This window comes from Anguilla anguilla, chromosome 2, assembly GCF_013347855.1.
Source record: "Anguilla anguilla isolate fAngAng1 chromosome 2, fAngAng1.pri, whole genome shotgun sequence".
Classification (NCBI taxonomy): Eukaryota; Metazoa; Chordata; class Actinopteri; order Anguilliformes; family Anguillidae; genus Anguilla; species Anguilla anguilla.
The window spans coordinates 39,675,472-39,698,830 of record NC_049202.1 but is presented as its reverse complement, the minus strand read 5'-3'; the positions used below and the strand labels follow the sequence as shown (position 1 = coordinate 39,698,830).

General features: G+C 44.5%; 1 protein-coding gene across 1 annotated transcript in view; it reads left to right on the top strand.

The window, feature by feature from the left end:
- Positions 1-22,666, top strand: part of erbb2 (erb-b2 receptor tyrosine kinase 2) — a 29,492-nt gene extending 6,826 nt beyond the window's left edge. The window contains exons 2-27 of the mRNA XM_035404159.1: positions 5,656-5,807; positions 5,951-6,119; positions 6,325-6,462; positions 6,574-6,642; positions 7,142-7,254; positions 7,528-7,669; positions 9,052-9,180; positions 9,283-9,409; positions 9,984-10,057; positions 10,920-11,010; positions 11,154-11,356; positions 11,657-11,789; positions 12,353-12,443; positions 12,535-12,689; positions 13,059-13,106; positions 13,250-13,388; positions 13,659-13,781; positions 13,888-13,986; positions 15,246-15,431; positions 15,603-15,758; positions 16,015-16,090; positions 16,260-16,406; positions 17,126-17,223; positions 17,319-17,504; positions 18,499-18,853; positions 19,012-22,666. Of these exons, the coding sequence (XP_035260050.1) occupies positions 5,656-5,807; positions 5,951-6,119; positions 6,325-6,462; positions 6,574-6,642; positions 7,142-7,254; positions 7,528-7,669; positions 9,052-9,180; positions 9,283-9,409; positions 9,984-10,057; positions 10,920-11,010; positions 11,154-11,356; positions 11,657-11,789; positions 12,353-12,443; positions 12,535-12,689; positions 13,059-13,106; positions 13,250-13,388; positions 13,659-13,781; positions 13,888-13,986; positions 15,246-15,431; positions 15,603-15,758; positions 16,015-16,090; positions 16,260-16,406; positions 17,126-17,223; positions 17,319-17,504; positions 18,499-18,853; positions 19,012-19,358 (3,746 nt within the window). The 3' untranslated portion in view covers positions 19,359-22,666. The remainder of the gene's footprint in view (positions 1-5,655; positions 5,808-5,950; positions 6,120-6,324; positions 6,463-6,573; positions 6,643-7,141; positions 7,255-7,527; positions 7,670-9,051; positions 9,181-9,282; positions 9,410-9,983; positions 10,058-10,919; positions 11,011-11,153; positions 11,357-11,656; positions 11,790-12,352; positions 12,444-12,534; positions 12,690-13,058; positions 13,107-13,249; positions 13,389-13,658; positions 13,782-13,887; positions 13,987-15,245; positions 15,432-15,602; positions 15,759-16,014; positions 16,091-16,259; positions 16,407-17,125; positions 17,224-17,318; positions 17,505-18,498; positions 18,854-19,011) is intronic.
- Positions 22,667-23,359: the final 693 nt, after the last annotated feature.

Sequence of the window (23,359 nt, the reverse complement as noted above, 5' to 3'; positions counted from 1 at the left end):
GACCCTATTTCCTGATGTCTTTCCCATAGATCTAAATGCAGATGTCACTTTAGTCACTGTTCCTATTGAAACACTAGCCAGTTGAGCGGTCTTTGTGACTGAAGATCTTGCTGTCTGTGCTCCAATAATGAACCCTTTTTCAAAGTCCCTTACATCTTCTCCTCTTGCCATATCGAGGTCAACTGGGCCTGCTCAGAATTTTTATACACGCCACAGAGTATGATAGGATGATAGGCTTAATTGTATCGTGCAGTACACCTGTATGGAAGCAGCTGCATTCGTTATATATATATATATATATATCAGGTCATCAGAGATTAGCCTGTGGATGCGTATGTTCATAACAGGACCCGGAGGAACTGATGTTGTCCTGTTCTGCAATTTAAATTTGGCTGGAGAGTGGGAACAGCACAGTTCAGGATACAGAATGAAGGAGCCAACCAGAGTAAATCAGTATTCAACCCTGCAGTGGAAGTAGAGCATTAACTTAATGCCGTTTTGATGTGTGTTTCCTGCTTTCATATTGTGATTATATATAAGTCATGGAAATGGCAAAAAAGGGAATTTTCTTTCATGGGATAATAAAGTATTAATCACCTTGACTTCTGTTCCTCAGGAAGGGTCTATAGCCTGCTGCTTCACCCAGAAGATACGAGAATGAGTGGGGTTGTCATATTTGAAATGGCTGTTATAGCACCATTTATTATTGAACAACAGGTGGCATGGTGGTTAACACTGTTGCGTTGCAAGAAGGAAGCTCTGGGTTAGAGCCCGTCCAGATCCTCTCTGCATGGGGTTTGCATGTTCTCCCCAGTTCTACAGATTAAAGTTAGACTTCCTGGCTAACCGAGGCACATTTACAGAAATGTTATGTGAATTGACCCTGTCATGTAAACTAATATGTTAAAAACTAAGCTAACCAGGGGCATTCATTTTGCAGAGTGAAGGAATGGAGGCCTTAATGGGCTGAAAACTGTGCTGAGAGGAGTTTGTGATAAGAGGAGTGCAAGATGCCAGGTGAAGATAGTCCTGAGTTAATTTTAATGTTAACTGGCCAGTGTGACATTTTCTTTTTTCCACTGATTGGTTGCTACAGAAACGGCTTGGCATAGAGATCCAAGTTGCTAGGATACAGTGGGCAGCAATGGTGTCCACAGCGCATTAGCGTGCCTGTCTGTGTGTGCATGAGTGTCAGCGCGGTCCCTTTGTGACACAGTGACATGCATAAGGCCAGCACTTGTGCACATCTTAGAGGGAAAGAAGGAGGGGAAGGGGGGCCTGTCTATGAGAGGCAAGGCCTCTGGGGCACAATGGACACAACACACGCACACAGACTTCCCTCTGAGAACTTCGGAGGGAAAAAGAAGACTGGGAGGGGTTTAGAGAGGAAGTGAAAGAGGGGAGGTAAAAGAGAGACTGTTTCAGCTTTTCACTTACTCCATGCAGTTGTAGTGAGGTTCGCTTCATCCTGTTTTTTTCAGTTCTTACAGATCCATGAAGAAGTTTTTTTTTTTGTTTTTAGTTTCGCTGTATCCCCCTTTTTAGTGCCCCCTTTTTAAATAGAAGACTACAAATGACATGCCCAAAATAAAATGGTTACTGTTATTGAACCCCTTTGACTGCAGGTATAATGTCAGTGTTGTCTGAAAGGTAACCCTTGGGAGTTTTCCAGGAGTCAGAATTACTATAAATATTACTGAAACAAAGTAACAAAAGCTCAAACACAGTGGAAGTGGCAGTTTTTTCACCTAAAATATGTTTTTGAGTGAATACACTTGTTTGTGGTTGTGCCTGGTCAGCTTAGAAACACAATGGAGCCACAGCCACAACACTGGACAAATCCAAGTATAAATATGATGACAATACCACCAAAAATGAATATTCTGCATTGTTTTTTCTGAGCTATGTCTTGGTAGGTTTTCAAAAAGGGCACTTGGTTACCAAATGATACCATGGCTCTTTAAAAGTGTATATATATTGCATACTATATGCTTCTGGAAGAAGTGTCCTAAAATTAGCTCCCTTTTCACATGTCTGTCATCCCCTCCCCACCCGCACCCCCCCATCCTTACTCTCCCCTTGCCATCTCTTGCTGCAAGGTCTGGAAGATTGCAGAAAAAAACTATTATCTATCTAGTTTACTAATCCACTGATTGAGGTACATTTATTGCATTTAGTGAAATAACCAACAGGCCTACTCATTATCCATAAGTGTGTTGCATGATAATAAAAAATATTTTGAGAATGTATTTACATGCTCACTGATATACAATGGGATCAAGTTCTTAACTGAACATGCCCTCTGCTGTGGAGTCAAAGCTGTTTTTACTGTTTTAAGAAATATTCACTTAGACAAATGACTTCTTCCAAGGCCTCCAAATACCAAGTCTTCTGTATAGCCTTAGGCATTGTATTATTGCCTTATTAGGTGTAAAGTTTCAAGAGCTTTTTTGCTGGGGCGTGAGGTTCTCAACATGTGTATTGAAAAAGTTATGGTTTGTTTACACAGGAGAAACAATGCATGTCGTTTTATGCAAGCCTATACACTGTTAGAAACTTAATTTCATTGGCAAAAATGCTTCTCAGTCATCATTGTAATTGCTTGCCATTAGCTGATAGGGATATTGACTTTACAGTGATTCATGTTGTCTGTGGATTTCCTAAATGCATAGAAGGTGAGGCCCCCCCAATCCTGTTTTGCCTCCCCATGTTACAAAATAAGGAACTGTTGTGGCAAGAAAATTGTAAAGTAGTTTATAGCGATAGAACCACTTTCAAATAGTATGTTGTGTGACCAGATACACTGAAAAATTCACTAAAAATGGAATGGATACAAATAGAATGAAGGGGTTAAATCCCCTACCCAGAGTTGAAAAAATGTGGATGTTGATTGAAAAGAATTATAAAGAAATGGCATAACTAAAGAATATCATGTATTTAAATAAGATATCATTTCTTTCGTTAATATATAATGAAGATATAATTTCCTTCATTATGTTATTAAAATTATACCCCACTGCTATAATGTATTACCATTGAGAGATATGCCTCTGCTCTGATTCGTGCTACTTGTATCCTGTGGTGCTGCTTGGCCTTTAGCATGTAAATAGTCGCAAGACTGTAGGGTACTTTGGAGAAGCATGGTACCCTGACTGTGCGAGTGTCTGTGTGTGATCAGTGTGTACAGTCTTGGCTGGGATCAGCAAAAACTATTGCATGCATTTCTCCTCACAAAGCATATACAGTATATTTGTATGTTATATGACAAGAGAAATCAAATGACACCAACATACTGGATACTCATGTTGGATCAGTGCTATGCTTGTGCTAGTAAGGCTATTAGAAAAAATTATAGCACATAAAGTAATTTACCCTCATACGTATTGAAATTATTAGTGTCAATAAATGTAATGCTATCAGGAAAAATACAAAAAAATATACTTTAAATGTGAGTATTTTATGTATTGTTGGTAAGTGTCAGTCAACAATATTGAAAGGATTTACTTGTTCTGTGGAGATTTTGTTGAATGCTTCGTTATAGCTTGGCAGCATTTCCATATAGCCTACATAATTATGTATGCAGGAAACTGTTTTGTATGCAATTTTCTATGCACATTTTGGGAGTGTGTTGAGGGAGAAGTATAGATTATATGCTCATGTGAGTAATTTGGCTTTTGATGTGTATATAGTGTGAGCTCTATAATGTTTGGGACATATTTTTTCTTGATTTGGCTCTGTACTCCACATTCTTGGATTTGTAATCAAACAGTTCTTAGGTGGTTAAAATGCACATTCTCAGCTTTTATTTTAGGGGATTTTAATACATACAATTCAATTTGGTTTTACCATGTAGAAATTACAGCAGTTTTTATACATAGCTCTCTCATTTCAGGGCACCATAATGTTTGAGACAAATGCTTCACAGGTGTTTCTGATTAGTCAGGTGTGTTCATTCGTTTCCTTAGTGCAGGTGTAAGAGAGCTTTCAGTATCTAGTCTTGATTCTCAGCTTTTTATTGCCTTTGGAATCTGTTTTTGGTGTTTGTCAATATGAGAACCAGAGTTGTGCCAATGAAAGTCAAGAAAGCCATTATGAGGCTGAGGCCAAACACGTATCTGACACGTCACTCTTCAGGAGACCGGCATGGATGTGTCAGTAACTACTGTCTGCAGAATACTTCACGCACTGGATTACAGAGGCTACAATCCTCTTGCTAGTTGCAAAAACAGGATAGCCAGGTTACAGTTTGCTAAGAAATACCTAAAAGAGCCTGTAGAGTTCTGGAAAAAGGTCTTGTGGACAGATGAGATCAAGATCCACTTGTGTCAGAGTGATGACCAGAGCAAAGTGTGGAGACCAAAAGGAGCTACGCATGATCCAAAGCACCTCCCTCATCTGTGGTGGGGGTGTTATGGTTTGGGCACGTACGGCTGCCACAGATAGTAGCTCACGTGTTGTCAGTGATGATGTAATTGCTGGCAGCAGCATCAGAATGAATTTTGAAGTGTACAGAAGCACCTTATCTGCTCAAGTTTAAGCAAATGCCTCCAAACTCATTGGATGGCACTTCATCCTACAGCAAGAGGATGATCCAAAACATACTCCTGAAGCAAAAAACTGGAAAATTCTTGACTGGCCGAGTCATTCGCCTGATATGAATCTAATTGAACTACATTCCATATGCTGAAGAGAAAACCTAAAGCAACTAGCCCCCAAAACAAACAGGGGCTGAAGATGACTACAGTTCAGGCCTGTTAAAACATCATCAGAGAAAATACGCAGCACCTGGTGAGGTCTATGGGTCACAGACTTACATTGCATTTATTTAGCAGATGCTTTTATGCAAAGCGATGTACAGAAGAGCATAGCATGGTCACTGGACAACTTCAAGCAGTCAAGGCATGCAAAGGATATGCAACAAAGTAATAAAAATGACAGCTTTAATTTTCATATCATTCATATGTCCCAAACATTATGTTGCCCTGAAATGGGGCGGGGGGGGGGGCTATGTATGTAAGTGCTGTCATTTTTTAGATATTTAATTATAAATACTCAAATAATTCACTCTGCAGTAATTGCAATATATTGGTATCGGTACAGTATAAGCTACATTTTTACATTAACTGAATCATTTAGCATTATATTATATTGGTCATGTTCATTGTAAGAAAACCAGAATGGGAATGTCCAGAGGAATATATTCCTTACCTTTTTATATGCATCTCTGAGCACCTCTCCAAAGAAGGAGAGAAAGTGATAGCACAGGAAGAAGAGAGGGCAGAAGTGTATATTTGGAGCATGCCAGCTGAGGGAATTACCGGAAGCCAACAGGAAACGAGTGAGGAAGTAATTATAACCCATGTTTGGTCACTAGGTGAGAATGTGTGTCTGTGTGGTCCCTGGCCACTCTGCTCTCCAGAAGCAGTGATGAGAGGGTACTGCCAGACATTTCAGTTTTTCATCTTACTCTTCTCTAATTTGTACATTTCACCAAGGTTCTGTTTTTCTCTGTTCATAGCATTGTTTCATGGCAGGATAAAGTGTATAAATAGCATTCCTGTAATTGGGGGGATGTTTTTTGACTGCCTAACAGAGGTTGAGTTTTGAGGGTAACCTCTTTAAAGCCATCGTTTGCTGTCTGTCTCGCTCTTGCAGTGTGCCTAGGCACGGACATGAAGCTGGCACTACCGTCCAGCCTGGAAAACCACTATGAGATGCTCCGGCTGCTCTACAGCGGATGCCAGGTGGTGCATGGCAATCTGGAAATTACACACCTACAGGGGGCACCAGACCTTAGCTTCCTCCAGGCAAGTGCGCCACCGGGCCTGTCTGTTTGCTCTGGTGTTTCGTTTAGGCCCTTGGCCATACCCTTCTGCTCTCTACCCGTCACCCACTTCATCTGCTTTCTCCTTGTGGCTTCTCTGATGGAGTCCTGCTTCTGTCTGTGCAGGGGATTGTGGAGGTGCAGGGCTATGTCCTCATTGCCCACGTGTCCTTGACCGCAGTGCCCCTGGACAGCCTGCGCATCATCAGGGGCAGTCAGCTGTACAACTCCAGCTACGCCCTGGCCGTGGTGGGCAACACCGGACTGAGCCAGCTGCGCATGAGGAGCCTGACCGGTGAGGGAGCCACGGGGAGGGTGGAGGGTGGGGGTGGAGGGACGAGGGAGGAGGGAGGAGGGAGGAGAGGCCGGGTGGCCATGGGGACAGGACGAGGAGTGGGTGCAAGGTGGTGAGCGTCGCACCCAGTGAATTGTGGGCAGAGGACAATTTTGGATTTAATGATGTGCTGTCAGTGATCGCCGCGTCTCTGGTTGGCCTACAGAGATCCTGCTGGGCGGGGTGTACATTTGGGAGAACCCCCACCTGTGCTTCCCAGACCCTGAGAAGATCCTGTGGAATGATACCCTGGATGAACAGAACACCCAGAGACACCTGCTCCTGCAGAAGAGAGCGCCAAGCTGTGAGTGTAGATCTGCGGTGTAGAGCTGTGGAGCGATGTGGTGATGATGCGCATTCGCTCTCTGTAGCAGTGTCAGCGTGCAGTCAGTCTGATTCTCTCTCTGTTTCTCAGGCAAAGCCTGCGCCTCTGAATGTGGGTCCCGAGGCTGCTGGGGCCCGACCAATGAGGACTGTCAGACCTGTGAGTCTCATGGGCCATACGGCTGTCATACGACATACAGGTTTCTCTGCCTGTGTATCTTTCTGTCTGTTAACCTGCATATGCGTCTACCTGTCCTCACCCTTACCTGGCTGTCTGTCTGTCTGGCTGGCCATTTTTTCCTGATTGTGTTTTTGTCCATGTGTTTCAGATTTCACTGTAACACAGGACAAATGCACCACTGGTGTATATACATATATATGTCCTCTGTCTTTATATGGTAAAGAATCACTGTTGTTACCAGATTTCTTTTTTAAAGGAGAGCAGACAGTATTTTTTTCGCTTTATTCAGACAGGGGGAACACAGATAATGTTACCGATAGAAATGGGATCACAGTACAGGAAGTGCCTTGTCAGGGATTTGAATCCCTGCTTGCATGGGGGATTGGTATATTGGCTGAGCGTGAGTTGCCCTCCAGACTGCGGCACACGGTCTGGCCTTGTTAGCAGATCTGTGACTGCAGCACTTCTCTCCCTGCAGTGACCCATAACTGCGCCTCTGGGTGCCTGCGCTGTAAGGGCCCGCTGCCCAACGACTGCTGCCACAAGCAGTGTGCAGCTGGCTGCACTGGGCCCAAGGACACCGACTGTCTGGTGAGGACGCCATCGCAGATACTGAGTCTGCGCACATTCAGACAGACTGGTGGACTTATGTGATACATAGAGAGATACACACACAAACACACCTTCACCCACACTCACATACACGCACGCACACACACACACACACACACACACACCTGTGCATGGATGAAAACTCTGCCCCAGTCTGATCTTGATGTTCCAGGGTGGACAGTAATATAATGTTATATTTCTCTTTCTGTGGAGAAACACAAACAAAATCCGATCTCTTCCCCTTTGATCTAGGCCTGTCGTCACTTCAATGACAGTGGACAATGCAAGGACAACTGCCCACTGCCTAACATCTATAACTCTGCAACCTACCAGTCCAGACCGAACAAGGACAAAAAGTTTAGCTTCGGTGCCACCTGTGTGAAGGAATGCCCACGTGAGTTTTTCTCTACCTTTCTCGCTCTATTTCTCAGTTACGTTCAAAAATCCTTTGTTGGCATGACGTATATCTATACATTTACAAAGTTTTATAAAACATCAACATTATGTAAGGTAGTAAACAATCAAACTTTACATAAATATTTTTGGTCCATAAAATGTTCGCGAAAAAGAGAAGGTACACCAAAGAAGCAGAAGGTTGTATTTTGCTACTCATTTTTTTCTTGAAGAGTTTGTAATTGGGGTAAAACTGTTTTAACTGGAAAAACTGTTAATGCCTATTTTCTAGTTATGTCTATTTTCCATCATTTGGAAGGAAGTGGAGCTCTGCCTCTGCATCATGTTGATGCTGTAAGCACAGCCGGGCCTCTGTACAGCCAGGTCTGCATGTTTTGGCTAGTCTCTGTGGCCAGGCTGTGCTCGCTGAGTCTGTACTTTGTCAGAATATTTGTTTGGATGTTCTTCAGCATTAACATTTTTCACTGTGGTCAGCTCGACGCATTTGTGAGTCAAGCTCCTGGCTTTTTGAAAGTTTTGTTCTATAAAAAGGCTGTTGGACTTATTTTTAGGCCATGCTCTTTAAAATTAAATTCCCTATTGTGGATTTGAACAAGAGCAATGTATTTGCCTAACCTAGCCCTCCTTGAGCTGTTAGAAGTACTTCTATGTATTTTCAGGGTGTTTTCACAGAATTCTGTAGAATTTGTTAACCCAAGAGTGGGCACTATAGTACACTTCTGTGTAGTGCAATAGCCTGGCTAATGCTATCAAAATATTTTGTCCAAATTATAATGTGAAATGTGTATAATGTGTAATCTTTTGATTTCCTAGAAAGTTCTGCAGCCTTTTCCTTTAATGAATTGATAGTCAGGCTAAAGTTATGATTGTCAGTGAGTCATATTATTAATATATAACTAAACATTTAGAGTGTTGCTAGGAGCTGAAGATCTTGTAACACCACCAAAACCGATTGATGCAGATATTGAACAATGTTGGGCTGTGGCCTGTCCTCACTGCACACCATTGTGTGAAGAAATCTTTCATTTTTTTCTATTTAGTCTGCGCAATCTACAGTGTTTCACAGACTACATGCCATATTTTTTTTTAATATTCATTAATTTTGCATGATGTTTTCCTTTTTTGTTGTAGATTTTTATTATGTTGAGTATAAACATGGTTTGTAGTGCAGTGTTTTGAAAGAATGCTAATCTGCCTCTACAGACAATTTTTTAAACAATACTGTAGAATAGCTTCCTCACTACTCCAAACAGATGGCTCAGTATTTACCGTTTCTTTTTTCTCCTTTTCCCCAATGAGAGAATACATGTCTTTTGTTCTCCCTCTGACTTTTCTCCTTTAACCATTTTTAATGAATATTAGATAACTACTTGGCCATGGAGGTGGCCTGCACCATGGTGTGCCCCAAAGCCAACCAAGAGGTCATCGTCATCCAGCCTAATGGCCAGGAGACCCAGAAGTGTGAGAAGTGTGATGGAGATTGTCCCAAAGGTGTGTATGTGTGCGCACGTGTTTCTTGAACATTACTTCAGCTCCCTATGTCCATGTGAACTGACTCTGACCCCCCTTCTTTCTCCCTTTTTCTGGTATCAGTGTGTTATGGTTTAGGGATGGGTAATCTGCAAGGTGTTCTTGCAGTCAACTCCTCAAATATCGACCTCTTCTCTGGCTGCAAGAAGATCTTTGGAAGCCTGGCGTTCCTCCCTGAGACCTTCGTGGGGTGAGGGCCTGCAACCAAGCACTCGTACCCCAACATACACCTCCATCTCCACCTCTCCCTACCCATGAATTCTCTCCCACTAATAATTAGTGCAGTGTAGATGTTAGAACTTAGAGCAGTTGAAATATTTATGAAATATTTTTGTTGAATCGCAATTTTGCGTGACTTGGAATAAACATGAAAGCTGGCATTATTTAAATCACAAAGTAGAAAGTGGCAAGATTACCCCCCTAAATGTAAGGAAAATGGAAACAGTCACAGTTGCAGACAAAAATGTCTTAAAAATGCAAAAGGTTTAATTAAATGGTCACTGAGTGTAAAACACAGACAGGTCTCACTTAGATTTTATGTGACATTCCACTGGAAATGTAGCTAACGATGCTAGGAAGATACTAGGTTTAAACGGTCAATGTGGAATGCGTTCGTATGAACTGCTTTCAGTCAAGTTTAGAAGACCTTAAAAGGATCCATTACAGTGATTTCAATCACTTTCTCCTTGAAGTGAACTTCCCTAAATCCTGTATTTACAGCATACTAAACACTATTTTTCTTTTGTGATTGGTCTTTGTTGCAGAGATCCAGCCACCAACACCTCAGCGCTGGATCCCAGCAAGCTCGATGTGTTTAAAAGCCTGCGTGAAATAACCGGTACCTTTCTAAGATACTTTGTTCTACACTATCAAATATTTGTGGCAGTTGATTCAGGGTGGGGGGGGGGGGGGGGGTGGATTGTCTGTACTGTTTATTAAATTGTATTGTAACTATTAAGTATTACATTTTGATAAGAGTTCACATTTTGTGTTTGGGCACATTATTTATTTATATTTTGTGTTAGGGCAGTTTTATTTATTTATTTTTATTTTAGTTGTGTCTCCAGATGAAAATAAAATCTGTATGGCACTTTTCACGTCAAGTTGTACTGGCGACAGGGAGAATGAACAGAATGCAAAAGAAACCAAACTAAAACAAGTTTTGCAGTAATGGTCTCAGTTAAATCAGACAAACCTTTATGCTATCAGAATTATTTGGATGATAATATAATCACAAACATTGCTAAATCCTAGCTAACATTAATCCAAATAATGTTGATAACTTTGCAGTCTTGGTTGGGGCAGAGGACACGTTCTTTTGAAGAAACGATGGCTAACAACGGCTAAATTTTACAAATTTGGAAAAACTTCAAATATTTTGCTACCTAGCAGAGATACGGTCCTTCTAATTATGTTAGCGTTCAGGCATTGTCCACCCTGCCCTGCTCTACATATGCAGACTATGAGAGGGAGGGGGGAGTCGACTGTATGTCACTTGGGCATTTGAAAGAAAAAATAACGAATACAAAAGTATAGTGTGTTGCTTCGAGAAATAAGCAACTAAATACCAAAAAGTATTTTTGGGCAGGGGGAAGTCTAGTTGGGCGTCCCAAATATATTAATTGTATGGGAAACACTGTACCAGTGCATTTATGCCAGTATTTGTGTAACTGTGCCTGTGTTCTGTCTGGCTGTGTCAGGGTATGTGTACATAGAGGCTTGGCCAAGTAACTGGACTGACCTGAGCGTGTTTGAGAACCTGGAGGTGATCAGGGGAAGAATGCTGTACAGGTGAGACTGTCTGGGTCACTGAGGCCTCGTTTAATAGGGGCTGTAAAAGTTAATGATAATCTTCAATGTTACTCTCTTCTTTGCCATTCCTTACCCCACCAAACTGTTCCTCCTCCCCAAACCCCCATCTCACCTGTGCGCAGGGGTGTGTTCTCTCTGGGCCTGCAGTCGCTGGAGATCGAGTCTCTGGGCCTGCGCTCCTTGCGCAGCGTGAGCGGGGGCCTGGTGCTTGTGCACGGCAACCCCCGCCTCTGCTACATCAAATCGCTGCCCTGGAGCACGCTCCTGTACCCTGCCCAGGGCCTACACCTCATTGGCACCGATAACCGCAGCCCGCAGGAGTGTGGTACGGCACCAGCTCTGTGTGTGTGTGTGTGTGTGTGTGTGTGTGCGCATGAGTGTGCGTGACTGTGCAATAGTGTGCGTGAGTGTGCGCGCGTGTGTGTGCGCGTGTGTGCGCGTGTGAGCTTTATATCAATATGAGTATAATTGGAGTTGGGCATAGTTGTTGATTAGAAGTTCTGTCTTTGTGACTGTCATTTTTTCTGGGTCTGTGTGTGACTTCTTGCTACACTCTATGTGGGTCACGGCATCATTTATTTTATTTTTTTTCCATCCTTTGTGACCCCCCTGCCATCTCTCACAGATGCAGAGGGGCGTGTCTGTCACGCCCAGTGTGCGAATGAGAGCTGCTGGGGACCTGGCCAGAGCCAGTGCGTGTCCTGTGTGAAGTACCAGCGAGGGACAGAATGTGTGGAGGAGTGCAACGTTATGCAGGGGTGAGAGAGAAGGAGAGGAGGACAGTGGGAGAGAATGGAGGAGAGGTAGAGAAAATGGCCAGGGGGAGGGGAACAGACACAGGTGTATACAGACGCTCACTGCAGTCTGTCTCCTTCACCCTCACACTGGGCCATGCACATCCAGCCAGTGCAAGCACTGATTGCATCACAGCAGAAAATCAAGATGGTAACCGCTACCCATGGAATTTCCTCCAAAGATATCGAGTGTGAAGCCAACCGAGTATAAATGACGTAAAAGACGGCACCATGCCCACAGAAAGGGAGGCTGTACGTGCTTCATGCTCCACTAATAACAAATAAGGGCATTTATCTGTGTTTGTTCATCTTCAACCGGTCAGCAGTACGTCTGCTCCTGTCAGATTTTATGTCACGATAAAATGATATGGACGTACCCCACTACCACTGTTTTGACAGTTTAAGTGATATAACCACTAAAAAAAAGGACTCGGTTGGTCATATCACGGGTTGTGGCGAATGCAGTGTGTGCTGCAGCCGTAGAGCTGAGTGCGGTAATGGAGCGGAACATTCTTTGCACTGCGCAGGTCTGAGCGGGAGTACATCGATGGATCTCGCTGCGTCTCCTGCCACCCTGAGTGCCGCCCAATGAATGGCTCAGCATCCTGCGACGGCCCGGTGAGAAATCAAGAACGTGTTTCCGCGCTGGTTATCACGCGAGGAAGGCCAGGCAAGTCATGCCTGTTGCTGTTTTGTTTCTGGCCTGCAGGGGGCGCACCAGTGCAGGGAGTGCCTTCATTTCCAGGACGGAGAGGTGTGCGTCCCACGCTGCCCCAGCGGCGTGAAGGAGGAGCACCACACCATCTGGAAATATGCCAATGCCACAGGGCACTGCCAGCTCTGTGGCACCAACTGTACACACTCGTGAGTACAGAGCCTCCTCCTGTCCCCACTCAGGCACACAGTGAATAGCGGGTAGTCACACCCAGGTGCTTAAGTACTTTCGCTTCAGCATGACTACACCTTCTGGACAGCGGAACACGCTGTTAAATTATGAGGCGGCCGGAGGTTTTCACGCGTCCATGCTTATTGGGTATCTTCATTATTCTTATCTCGAAGATTGTTCCTGCGTTTGTGTATTTGCACACTGGAGAGCACAGAATTATTTTAATGCTGTCATAGATCTATGAAACCTATTCAGGGAACAGACAGACGATTGATGCATTCCCACCATTACTTGTGTTCAGGCTAATCCAAGCTAAGCTCAATGACACTCATGTGGTTTGATTTTAGGTGCACTCTGATGGATGAGAAGGGCTGTCCTCTTGACCAGAAGACAGGGTAAGGGCATTCTCCACAGTGACCACCTTTAGAAGTAGAAATGTGCAGTTATACTGAGCTTATTACTCTATCTGGTCTGTTAAATTCCAGTGAACTATTCAGCCACTGATGTGATAGCATTGCTTTCTCTCTGCCCGTGATAGGCCGGCGACCTCTATTGCAGCGGCGGTGGGCGGAGTCATGCTCTTCCTCATTCTGGTGGCACTGCTGGTGTTCTACCTGCGCAGACAGAGACACCTGAGGAGGAAGGAGACTATGAGGAGGATCCTGCAGGAGCACGAGGTGCAGAAAGAGGGAGAAGTGGAAAAGAGAGGGTGGCAGCAGAAGGGCAGAGGAGGACAGGGGTTTGGAGGGAGGGTGGAGATGAGGAGGGCAGGAAGTTGTTATTCTCGGCTTGGAGTAATCCTTTTTTTTCAGGCCAACCAAAGCATTTCTGTCACTTGAGCATTGACGTAGAAGCTACAGAGGAGATGCTCTTGAATCATGTGTGTTAGAATGTTAGCATGAAGCATTCTGTAGAAAGAGTAACCCAACCCTCCTGCCCGTGCTCAGCTGGTGGAGCCGCTTACGCCCAGCGGTGCCATGCCCAACCAGGCCCAAATGCGCATCCTGAAGGAGACCGAGCTGAAGAAGCTGCGGGTGCTTGGCTCCGGGGCCTTCGGAACCGTGTACAAGGTCAGTACTGAGAGGTGTCCCTGAAAATTGACACACACCTGTACATAGTGTGTCATTCGCAAAGCAGCACATGGACTAATTATGTCCTCTCTCTCACTTGTTACAGGGTGTGTGGGCACCTGATGGGGAGAATGTGAAGATCCCGGTGGCCATCAAGGTGTTGCGAGAGAACACCTCACCCAAGGCCAACAAGGAGATCCTGGATGTAAGTCTCCAGCCCTTCATCCTGAAAAACCTCCGCCCATATGCGACACACCCTACATTTGTCCTTCAGACTTAACAATTATGGGCCGGAATTTAGTTCATCATTCAGTTGAACCTTGAATCTTTTGCATGTGTGATGACAGTTGCTCATGGTGCAGGTTGGTAAGTGTGAAATGAGCCCAAACATGTTTTTAACCAGTTGTCAGTTGCGAGACTCACTACTGAGTTCCAGACCACCTCTGTAAGCAACGTCAGCACAAGAACTGTTCGTCAAAAGCTTCATGAAATGGATTTCCATGGCCAAGCAGGCACACACAAGCCTAATATCACCATGCGCAATGCCAAGCGTTGGCTGGAATGGCGCAAAGCACACCGTCATTGGACTCCGGAGCAGTGGAAACATGTTCTCTGGAGTGATGAATCACCCTTCACTGTCTGGCAGTCTGACGGACAAATCTGGGTTTGGCGAATGCCAGGAGAACACTATCTGTCTGAATGCATAGTGCCAACTGTAAAGTTTGGTTGAGGAGGAATAATGGTCTGGGGCTGTTTTTCATGGTTTGGGCTAGGCCCCTTAGTTCCAGTGAAGGGAAATGCTACAGCACTGCAATACAGTGACATTCTAGAGAATTGTGTGCTTCCAACTTTGGTGACAATTTGGGGAAGGCACTTTCTTGTTTATGCTTGACAATGCCCCCATGCACAAAGCAAGGTCCATAAAGAAATGGTATGTAGAGTTTGCTGTGGAAGAATTTGACTGGCCTGCACAGAGCCCTGACCTCAACCCTATCACACACCTTTGGGTTTAATTGGAACGCCGACTGCGAGCCAGGCCTTATTGCCCAACATCAGTGCCCAACCTCATTAATGCTCTTGTGGCTGAATCGAAGCAAATCCCTGCAATTCCAAAGTCTGGTGGAAATCCTTCCAAGAAGAGTGGCAGCTATTGAAGCAGCAATGGGAGAACCAACTCCATGTTTATGTCCATGGCTTTGGAATGAGATGGTCAACAAGTGCATATGAGTGTGATGTGTGGGTGTCTAAATACTTTTGGCCATGGAGTGTAACTAAAAAACTTCAAAATCTCACTGATATTTAACTTATGTCTGTTCCAGCAAAACAAACCAGTAGTTAGCTTTTCATGGTCAAAATGGGTAACTCAGTTAATCAGTGTTTATTTTTTAAATTAAACTCATTAGTTAACAGTGTTTCCAATCCTAATGTATACTGATGTACAGGATTCGTGACTCTTCCCTCCAGGAAGCCTATGTAATGGCAGGTGTGGCCAGTCCCTATGTGTGCCGGCTCCTGGGCATCTGCCTGACCTCCACAGTGCAGCTGGTCACTCAGCTTATGCCCTATGGCTGCCTGCTGGACTACGTGCGTGAGAACAAGGGGCGCATCGGCTCCCAGTCCCTGCTCAACTGGTGCGTGCAGATCGCCAAGGTGAGACCTGCTTCCATCCAGAACCAGAGGAGGTCACTACTCAGTGATTAATTCTAGTTCATCAGGGTTCACAGTGAGGTGCAGATGATCAGGAGTGAGAAGGCCTGTGTTAATATCATAGTTATATGTGTGAATGTGATATTTATTATATATGCGTACATGCACTCATAGGGGATGAGCTATCTGGAGGATGTGCGGCTTGTTCACCGGGACCTGGCAGCTCGCAATGTCTTGGTGAAGAACCCCAACCACGTCAAGATCACGGACTTTGGCCTCGCACGGTTGCTGGACATCGATGAGACCGAGTACCATGCCGATGGGGGCAAGGTTTGAAAATAGGCCTTTTCTGTTTTTTCACTTTGTTACTTTCTGTGTTTTTTTTTGTTACTTCTATGTTTTTAGTTTTGGGTTTTCATGTGCTGCTATTCCATGTGTAATATTGTGGTTTAACATTTACAAAATGTCAGATTTTTTTAGCCTTTTTGGCATTCATATCCCACTCTCATCTTATGCATGTTGGTCAGCTAGAACTAGTATAATGTTCAGTATAATTGACTTGTAGTGATACAGCGTGTGTTTACAGGTGCCCATTAAGTGGATGGCTCTGGAGTCAATTCTTCACAGGAAGTTTACACATCAGAGTGATGTCTGGAGTTATGGTCAGTTGCTGTGTGCATCTATGTTTTGGATTAACTGTATTGGATTCTGATTAGTACCTGCTCTTTGACAGAGTGTGGAGTGTTTTTGGCTTAATCCATGTGTTTTCTGATGCATGCATGGCTGGGAGCCTGAGACTGGTTCTAAGTGATGTGTCTTCAACGTCCTCAGGCGTGACAGTGTGGGAGCTGATGACGTTCGGGCTCAAACCCTACGACACAATCCCAGCCCGGGAAATTCCAGAACTCCTTGAAGGAGGCGAGAGGCTGTCTCAGCCATTCACCTGCACCATTGATGTCTACATGATTATGGTCAAGTGTGAGTATCAGGACAGGATGGGGAGGAGCTGTCCTTCACATTTACATAACAGCGCTGCAGCATTCCGCAGTTCCACAGTCAGTCTAGTCACTGTCACCTGCTGGGGTCGTGACTGCTCCTGTTAGTTGAGTGTAATATTTGATAAGAATCAGTGAACTAAATTCTATTGTAAATCTGCTCAGAATTGGGAAAAAAAAAACTTTTGTCAGTTGCTGAAAAACATGAACCTACAGTGCCATTTCCTAAAATGTTGCAAAAAATTCTTATGACACAAAATGTATTCACTTATAAATACTTTAAAAATACTTTAAAAATACTCAAAAATGTGTTCATCTATATTTTAACAGTAACACATTTGGGAAATAAATGAAGTGAAATCCCAGATGTGTTTTTCAAACATCTATGGCTTCTTTTTTGTTGATTATAGGAGTATCACAAATTGAAACACTTTTTAGCCCAGAATAGATTTACTACAGTACGATATCAGTAGTTTACTGTAGCCACAGAAATTGCATCGTGAGCGATTTTACCAACAGGTGTACTACAATATACACCAAGTTCAACCCACAGGTTAGCAAAAAAAGGATAAAACCACAACTCGGTATGAAGTACAGGCAATAGGTTTGTTTGGCTATGAGTTGCACTTCAGTACCTTTGGAAGGCTTTATCGCTGAAGTCCCTACCTCTCTCTCTCTTTCTGGTTTGTGCGTCATCCGCAGGCTGGATGATTGATCCTGACAGCCGGCCAAGGTTCCGCGAGCTGGTGACGGAGTTCACCGCCATGGCCAGAGACCCGCCCCGATACGTGGTGATCCAGGTCCGCCCCATCTTCAGCTGACCCCTCTGCCCGCTGCCCGCGCCTCTGTCCGTGCCTGCGAATGCGTGACTGTGTCCGTTTCCCCTCTCGTTCAGAACGACGAGCAGATGAGCGTGTCCAATCACGTGGACAGCCGCTTCTTCCGCATGCTGCTGGAGGAAGACGGGGCCGGCGTGGGCGAGCTGCTGGACGCCGAGGAGTACCTGGTGCCCCAGCCGGGCTTCTTCAGGCCGCAGGGGGAGGGACCCGGGAACGGCCCGTCCAGACACCACTCGCACAGGGTAACCACCGCACACACCGCCCGGGACACCGGATGGGGACTTTCCACACACTTTGACTGAACAGGATATTAATGGCCACGCTTTTTACTTTTTACTGCTTAAGTTTGGATTCTTTTGACAGGTTTGATTAGGTGCAGTCTTTCACACTTAAGTGCACTCCAGAAAGTAGACAGGATTCAGCTGCAAATTACCTTAGGTTGACTCCAAATTGACTGCAGCTTTGTGTCATTCAGGTAGAAACACTTACCTTAAGGGCATCACTAGCTTGTTTCTTCCATGTCCTGCGCCAATGATCTAGCCATGTAAAGGAAATTAGTATCAGGGATTATGCTGAGGTTCACAGATGAGATCAATTGCTTTTTGCGATGATGGGCTGCAGAAACATTCAGCAGTCAGCTGAGAAAATGCACAAGAACACGATAAATAAAAGATGTATTCTGGAGTGCAAAGGATTCTCCATAGTTGCTTGGTACCTGCAGCTCTTGGTAGGCTGAGAGCATTTCTAGGCTTATAAAGCAGTATCCTAGTTCTCTGCATGTTTCTTATGTACTCACATATGCAGCGGTAATGTAAGATCTGCCTAAATAATTGCAGTGCAACTGAATTTTCAAGGTGCAAATCAAACCAAAATAAATAAGAAGCTACGTCACAAACAGATTATGCATCAAGTGAACTAGATTTGAAAGTATAAATAACCTGTGCAGTACAGTTACTTTTTAGGATATTAATATAATTTGAAGTTATGTGATCCTTTGGTCTCCTCCAAAGTCATTAAACTTCATACTTAAAAATTAGCTATTATTAGACCTGCATAGAATAATGCTGGAGGGGGGATGGTATGGGTAGGACTTATGCAGACAACTATTTGAGACATCAGGGAGGGACACTGTCAGACAAATTATCATAGTAAAGTTGACAAAACTAAGAAAGAACCTATTGGTGTTGCTGCTGTATAAAGGACCAAATGATCATCTTTGCCATTTTGTCCCTTCAGAGTGCAGATCAGGTCCTGGATGGTGAGACCTCGGCAGGGGGGAGGAGCATGTACGCATCAGTCAGCACCCTGGGGCGGAGTCAGTACCCCACTCTGCCCATAGGAGCGTCTGGGAACGGCCCGTGGGTGCCCCAGTACCCTGCCCTGGCCCGCAGCATATCCCACCGCTCGGCTGGGGGCCAGTCGGACTCCGTGTTCCTGGATGCGGGGACAGAGGGCCCTGGCCCTCCCAGCAGTCCGGGCCGATATTGCGAGGATCCCACACTGGCCAATGGGAACGACAGCGACCTGGAGACTGACGGGCCGGCTCCGCCACTTCCACACACCCTCCCGAGGGGAGCGCGTACGCAGCCTGGTGAGTCCCCTGCAGTCTGCCATTTTGTTTTTAATGAGACCAGGACCTGCACACACTGAGATTGAGTGTGTCATCCTGTAGCGGCAACGTGTCACAGCGTACTGGGTGAAGGGAATGGTTTGTAATCCTCGCCTTTCTGGTCCTTCCCTTCTCCCCAGAGTACGTAAACCAGGGGGTTCCAGACGGCAGAACCGGGATGGCAGACCGTCCCAGCACCCTGCCTCGAAAGGTGTCTGGGAGTGTGCGGCGCCTACCCAACGGTTTGGGGCCGGGAAGTAGCGTGGAGAACCCAGAGTACTTGGTCCCGATGAGCAGCATATCGCCTGCCTTCGATAACCCATACTACCTGGACCTGGGGGGCAAGGCTGGTGCAGGGGGCGGGGGGACAGAGCAGGGGGAACCGCCCGTCGCAAGGCTGGCCAATGGCTTCATCACACCCACGGCTGAGAACCCAGAATACCTGGGGCTGGCGGACACCTGGAGTGGACAGAGAGAACACTCTTGAGTGCACCCGAGCGATCAGAGATGAGTGAGAGTGCGAGAGAAAGAAGAGCGAAAGATGTGTGTGCGAAAGAGAGCTGAGAGGACGACTGTTCTGTTACCGCGGGCTCCGGGGTTCTCTTCTCTTCCAACTCCATGCCTCTCTGCCTTTACACTTGTGCCCTCTCTTCCCACCTTTTGGTTCACTGAGGTTTGGGGGGGATGGACAACTCTGATCAGGCCGTATTTCTATCCCAGCCTCCACCTTCCCTTGAGCTAGCAGGCCAGGCAAGACCATCTAACTTCACCCTGTCACCACCGAAGCTGAGACAGAAGAGAGAAAGCCACTGCTTGACTAAGGGGAACACCACAGCCTTAACCTGTGAGGTAATACCTGGACTGTGGCAACTTGGGCACAGAGACAGGCCACACGTGTTGTGTCTTGTGCGTTGCTACCCAAGCTCCCGCGAGCCCCCTCCCCACCCCCCTTCATCACATAACACAATGTAGCATTTCCATGAGGAATTCCATGGACAGCTTGAGGCAGCTTGTAAAGAATCAGCTTTTGTATGCATTCGATACAGGACAGACTTTCAGCAGAAGACAAGATGGAAACTTCTGCCTCTGGGAACCATAATACAAAGTTTGCTCATGAAATAAACATATTTGTTTGTAGCAATGTTTCCCCAATGTATCCCACTGTACTAATTCTGGGATGTCAGAGAAACTAGACAAAACTTTGTGATTATTATTATTGACTGCAACCCAAATATTTACACTGGAAAATTAAGATGAACAGTGAAGAGCAGTTGCTAGCAATGTTTGAGTCACGTCTATATATACAGGAATATATATATGTGTGTGTATGTATGTGTGTGTGTGTGTGTGTGTGTGTGAGTGTGTAGTCTTGCAGTTGGTTATTTTGGCAGACAAATAACCTATAATCTGGGGTTTTCGACTTGACAAGACAAAACTAGTGTGCAGTCATTAACAAACGAATGCTTAGAGACCATCTAACTTTCTGTCCTTGCCAGAAAGAAAGTGTCTTTAAGAACTATCTGGTTCCTGCTGGTACGTGATGAATCGAGATTATGCATCAGAGGGCAGAGTCCTGCAGTACGACTTGGTGTATTATTTACAAGTGTTTAAAGCGGTACTAACCAAAATGGAGGGAGCCTGAGCCTGTGTGTACCCGCAGTAACAAGGGCTTTTTTTAGCGGTGTAAAATAACTGATAATGCTGGTTTAATGTCACTGCAACTTTGTTAGAATGTCATGTGTTAATACAGTTCTCTTCACAGCAGCAACTTGGCTTTGCAAGCCAGCTGAGTGGGATTTAATTTTTTTTTCTACGTAATTGTACTTTCGTTTTCAAAAAGCCTAATGAAAAACAATTGAAAATGAAAACCACTGATAATGTGATGTGGACTGAACGCCAATCGCATAAACTATTCTCAGAGAAGCCCTGTGTTCCAGTGGGCTAGTTTGGTGGACACAACTTATCCTTTTGTCTTCAGTTCATTACAACCGACTGCTGTATGGTAATACTGCTGTTGTACCCTTGAGCCAAGATTCTGTGTAGTTCCTTCCCGGGACTAATTGGTAAAAATGCTCATGGGGTGTAAAATAGAAACCTAGAGACTACACACAATTCACGTAGACATCAGCTGAAAATTAACACAAGGAAGATCATTTTGAAGGTTCACGTACTTTCCTCAAGAGTGCGAAACCACTTGTTAATTTTCAACTCTAGATTTAAAGAGAGGGATTGTCATTTAAATTGATGTAGCTGAAGGCAGTTGTGCCATGTGAATAGTGCCATTGTTCACAACGGAAGCGAGGTCGCTGCCACCCGACCGACAACCTCATAGAGCTTCTGTGTAGCAGCTTTAAAGCGGCAGATCTGCCAGCGTGAAGATTGGAACAATACACAGAGGGACAACGTAGTCAAATGAAAGGGTATGGCATGTCGGGAATGTCAGATGCCTCGGTGCTTTGCGTATGTACAATATGGCTGCGACAGTTTAAGAGACCAGCGCTCTGTTCATCTTCCTTTTAACAGCACTCAAGATAAAAATGGCTGATTTAAAATAGGGCATTTTATGCCAAAGCCGATATATCGATATGTAATGTGTAATTACCATGCTTCTTTTAGCAGTTTTTTTTTTTTGTAACCTGACCTCGGGGACCAGACAGATGAGACCTAAATGTGAGCAGAATTTTAGAAGCCCAGCCATATGCACTTCAGAGTCTAAAAAAACGTGGATGTGGTTTGTCATTGATCTTTATTAAGTACGCTTAAAGCGCTTGCCTTTAACAATGCCTAGAACAATGAGTGTAGTGTGCTGGGGAGGGGGAGGACAGATTGAATTCCCCGAGTTTTGTTTTCCGCATGGTAACAGCAGTGCGCATGCTGTGGAGCTGCCTAATATTCAGCGCTTGCTCAAGGGGACATTTCCAAAGGTTGGAATTATTCCAAGTAACTACTACTTCTGCTACTTCTTTTTTTACTAACTGGGTAGACATTGGCAGTGCTGGAAAACCATGCCGTACTTAACCTAAACCAACTAACTGTCAATTTGGAAACCTATACTGGTTTTTCGATCCAGAATGTGGAGGATGCATTGGGATGGATTAATTTGGGACAAAACCCAAGAGAACACAGCCTGAAATTGTGTCCAAAAATAAAACCAGTGCTGTGCAAGCCCCATGTGGCAACATGATATTTTACACAAGCACCTTTGAGACTGCTGGCACAGAGTGTTGGCCACAAATAGCACACTAGTCCGACACTGTCAGTGATATCTCTGCCTCTTTTAGCCCCCAGAGCAAAAAACCGACGGGGGAGGGGGTAGTGGTGAAGGCCAGTGAGATACAAGGGAGAGGTGAAGGAATTATGTTGAGATTTTTTAAAAATTGTACATTTGTATTTTTTACTTTTTTAAAAGATGTATATTGTATACGTGTGGGATGTTTTGTGTGGATTAATTTTGTTTTTAAAGTTTTCCTACCAGTGAGCCAAGTCATTTTTCCCCACATCAAGATACTAAAAATAAAGCCCTTTTGGTTTGTGTCAGAATGAAGTAATTTCAATAAGTGAAGTCCAACAAATGGCTTGTATGCACGGTATTTAATACATGTACTTGTGTAAAGAAACTTTCCATGAACATGCTTTTAGTAAGATGTGGGTGTGCATTAAATGAATACTGTCAAAACATTCATAAAGATTTTAGTGTATTTTATTAAATTCATTCTGTTTGCCTCTTGGTGGAATACAGACATCCAAGTTTTCTGAAAGCTACCAATGATTTGCATTTCGATTAAAATATTTTCAATTGCATAAATGCGTATAGAATTTTTAAATAACTCGAACAATAATTTAGAAGCAAGAATATAATGAACAGTTTGCTTTACTCTGATATTAATATAAAGTTTTTCAATTGGCCTGGAGGACGTTTTGGATATGCCCATCACCAACTTAAAAATTATATTCTAAAGCTCTCTTACCAATGTAGTACATCCTGACTGGTGGAAGATCTTTCAACCGTCTTCTCCAAAAGCAAATCGACATTTTCTTCTTACAAAAAAGACAATCTTACAAAACCTTTTTTTTTTTTTTTAACAAACAGTAGTTAGCAACTTGGAAATCCCTCTTCTAACCAAATTTCTTGAAAAAACGAGCAACCACTCCCTGATTCGTACGAATGCTCCTCATGCACAGTCATCAGAAAAACAACTCCACGTATATCACCAGAAAAATGAACTTCTGCAGCATAAATAAGATGGCCACAGGTTCTCCATTTTCCAGCAAAGCCTGCTGGGTGAAAGGATGATATGGTAGACCACACACAGACGCCATGCGCATCTCCTCCCTACACTGACTGGCTCAGATTGGAACATCCCAGGCAGAGGACAGACGGCCCATGTTCGCAAGGAGGGGTTTGGTCTGTGGGCACTGCAGCGCCCCCTAGGACCTCCCCGCCGCTGTGGCAGCTGTCAGTTTCTTCCTGTACAGATGTCCAGCCAG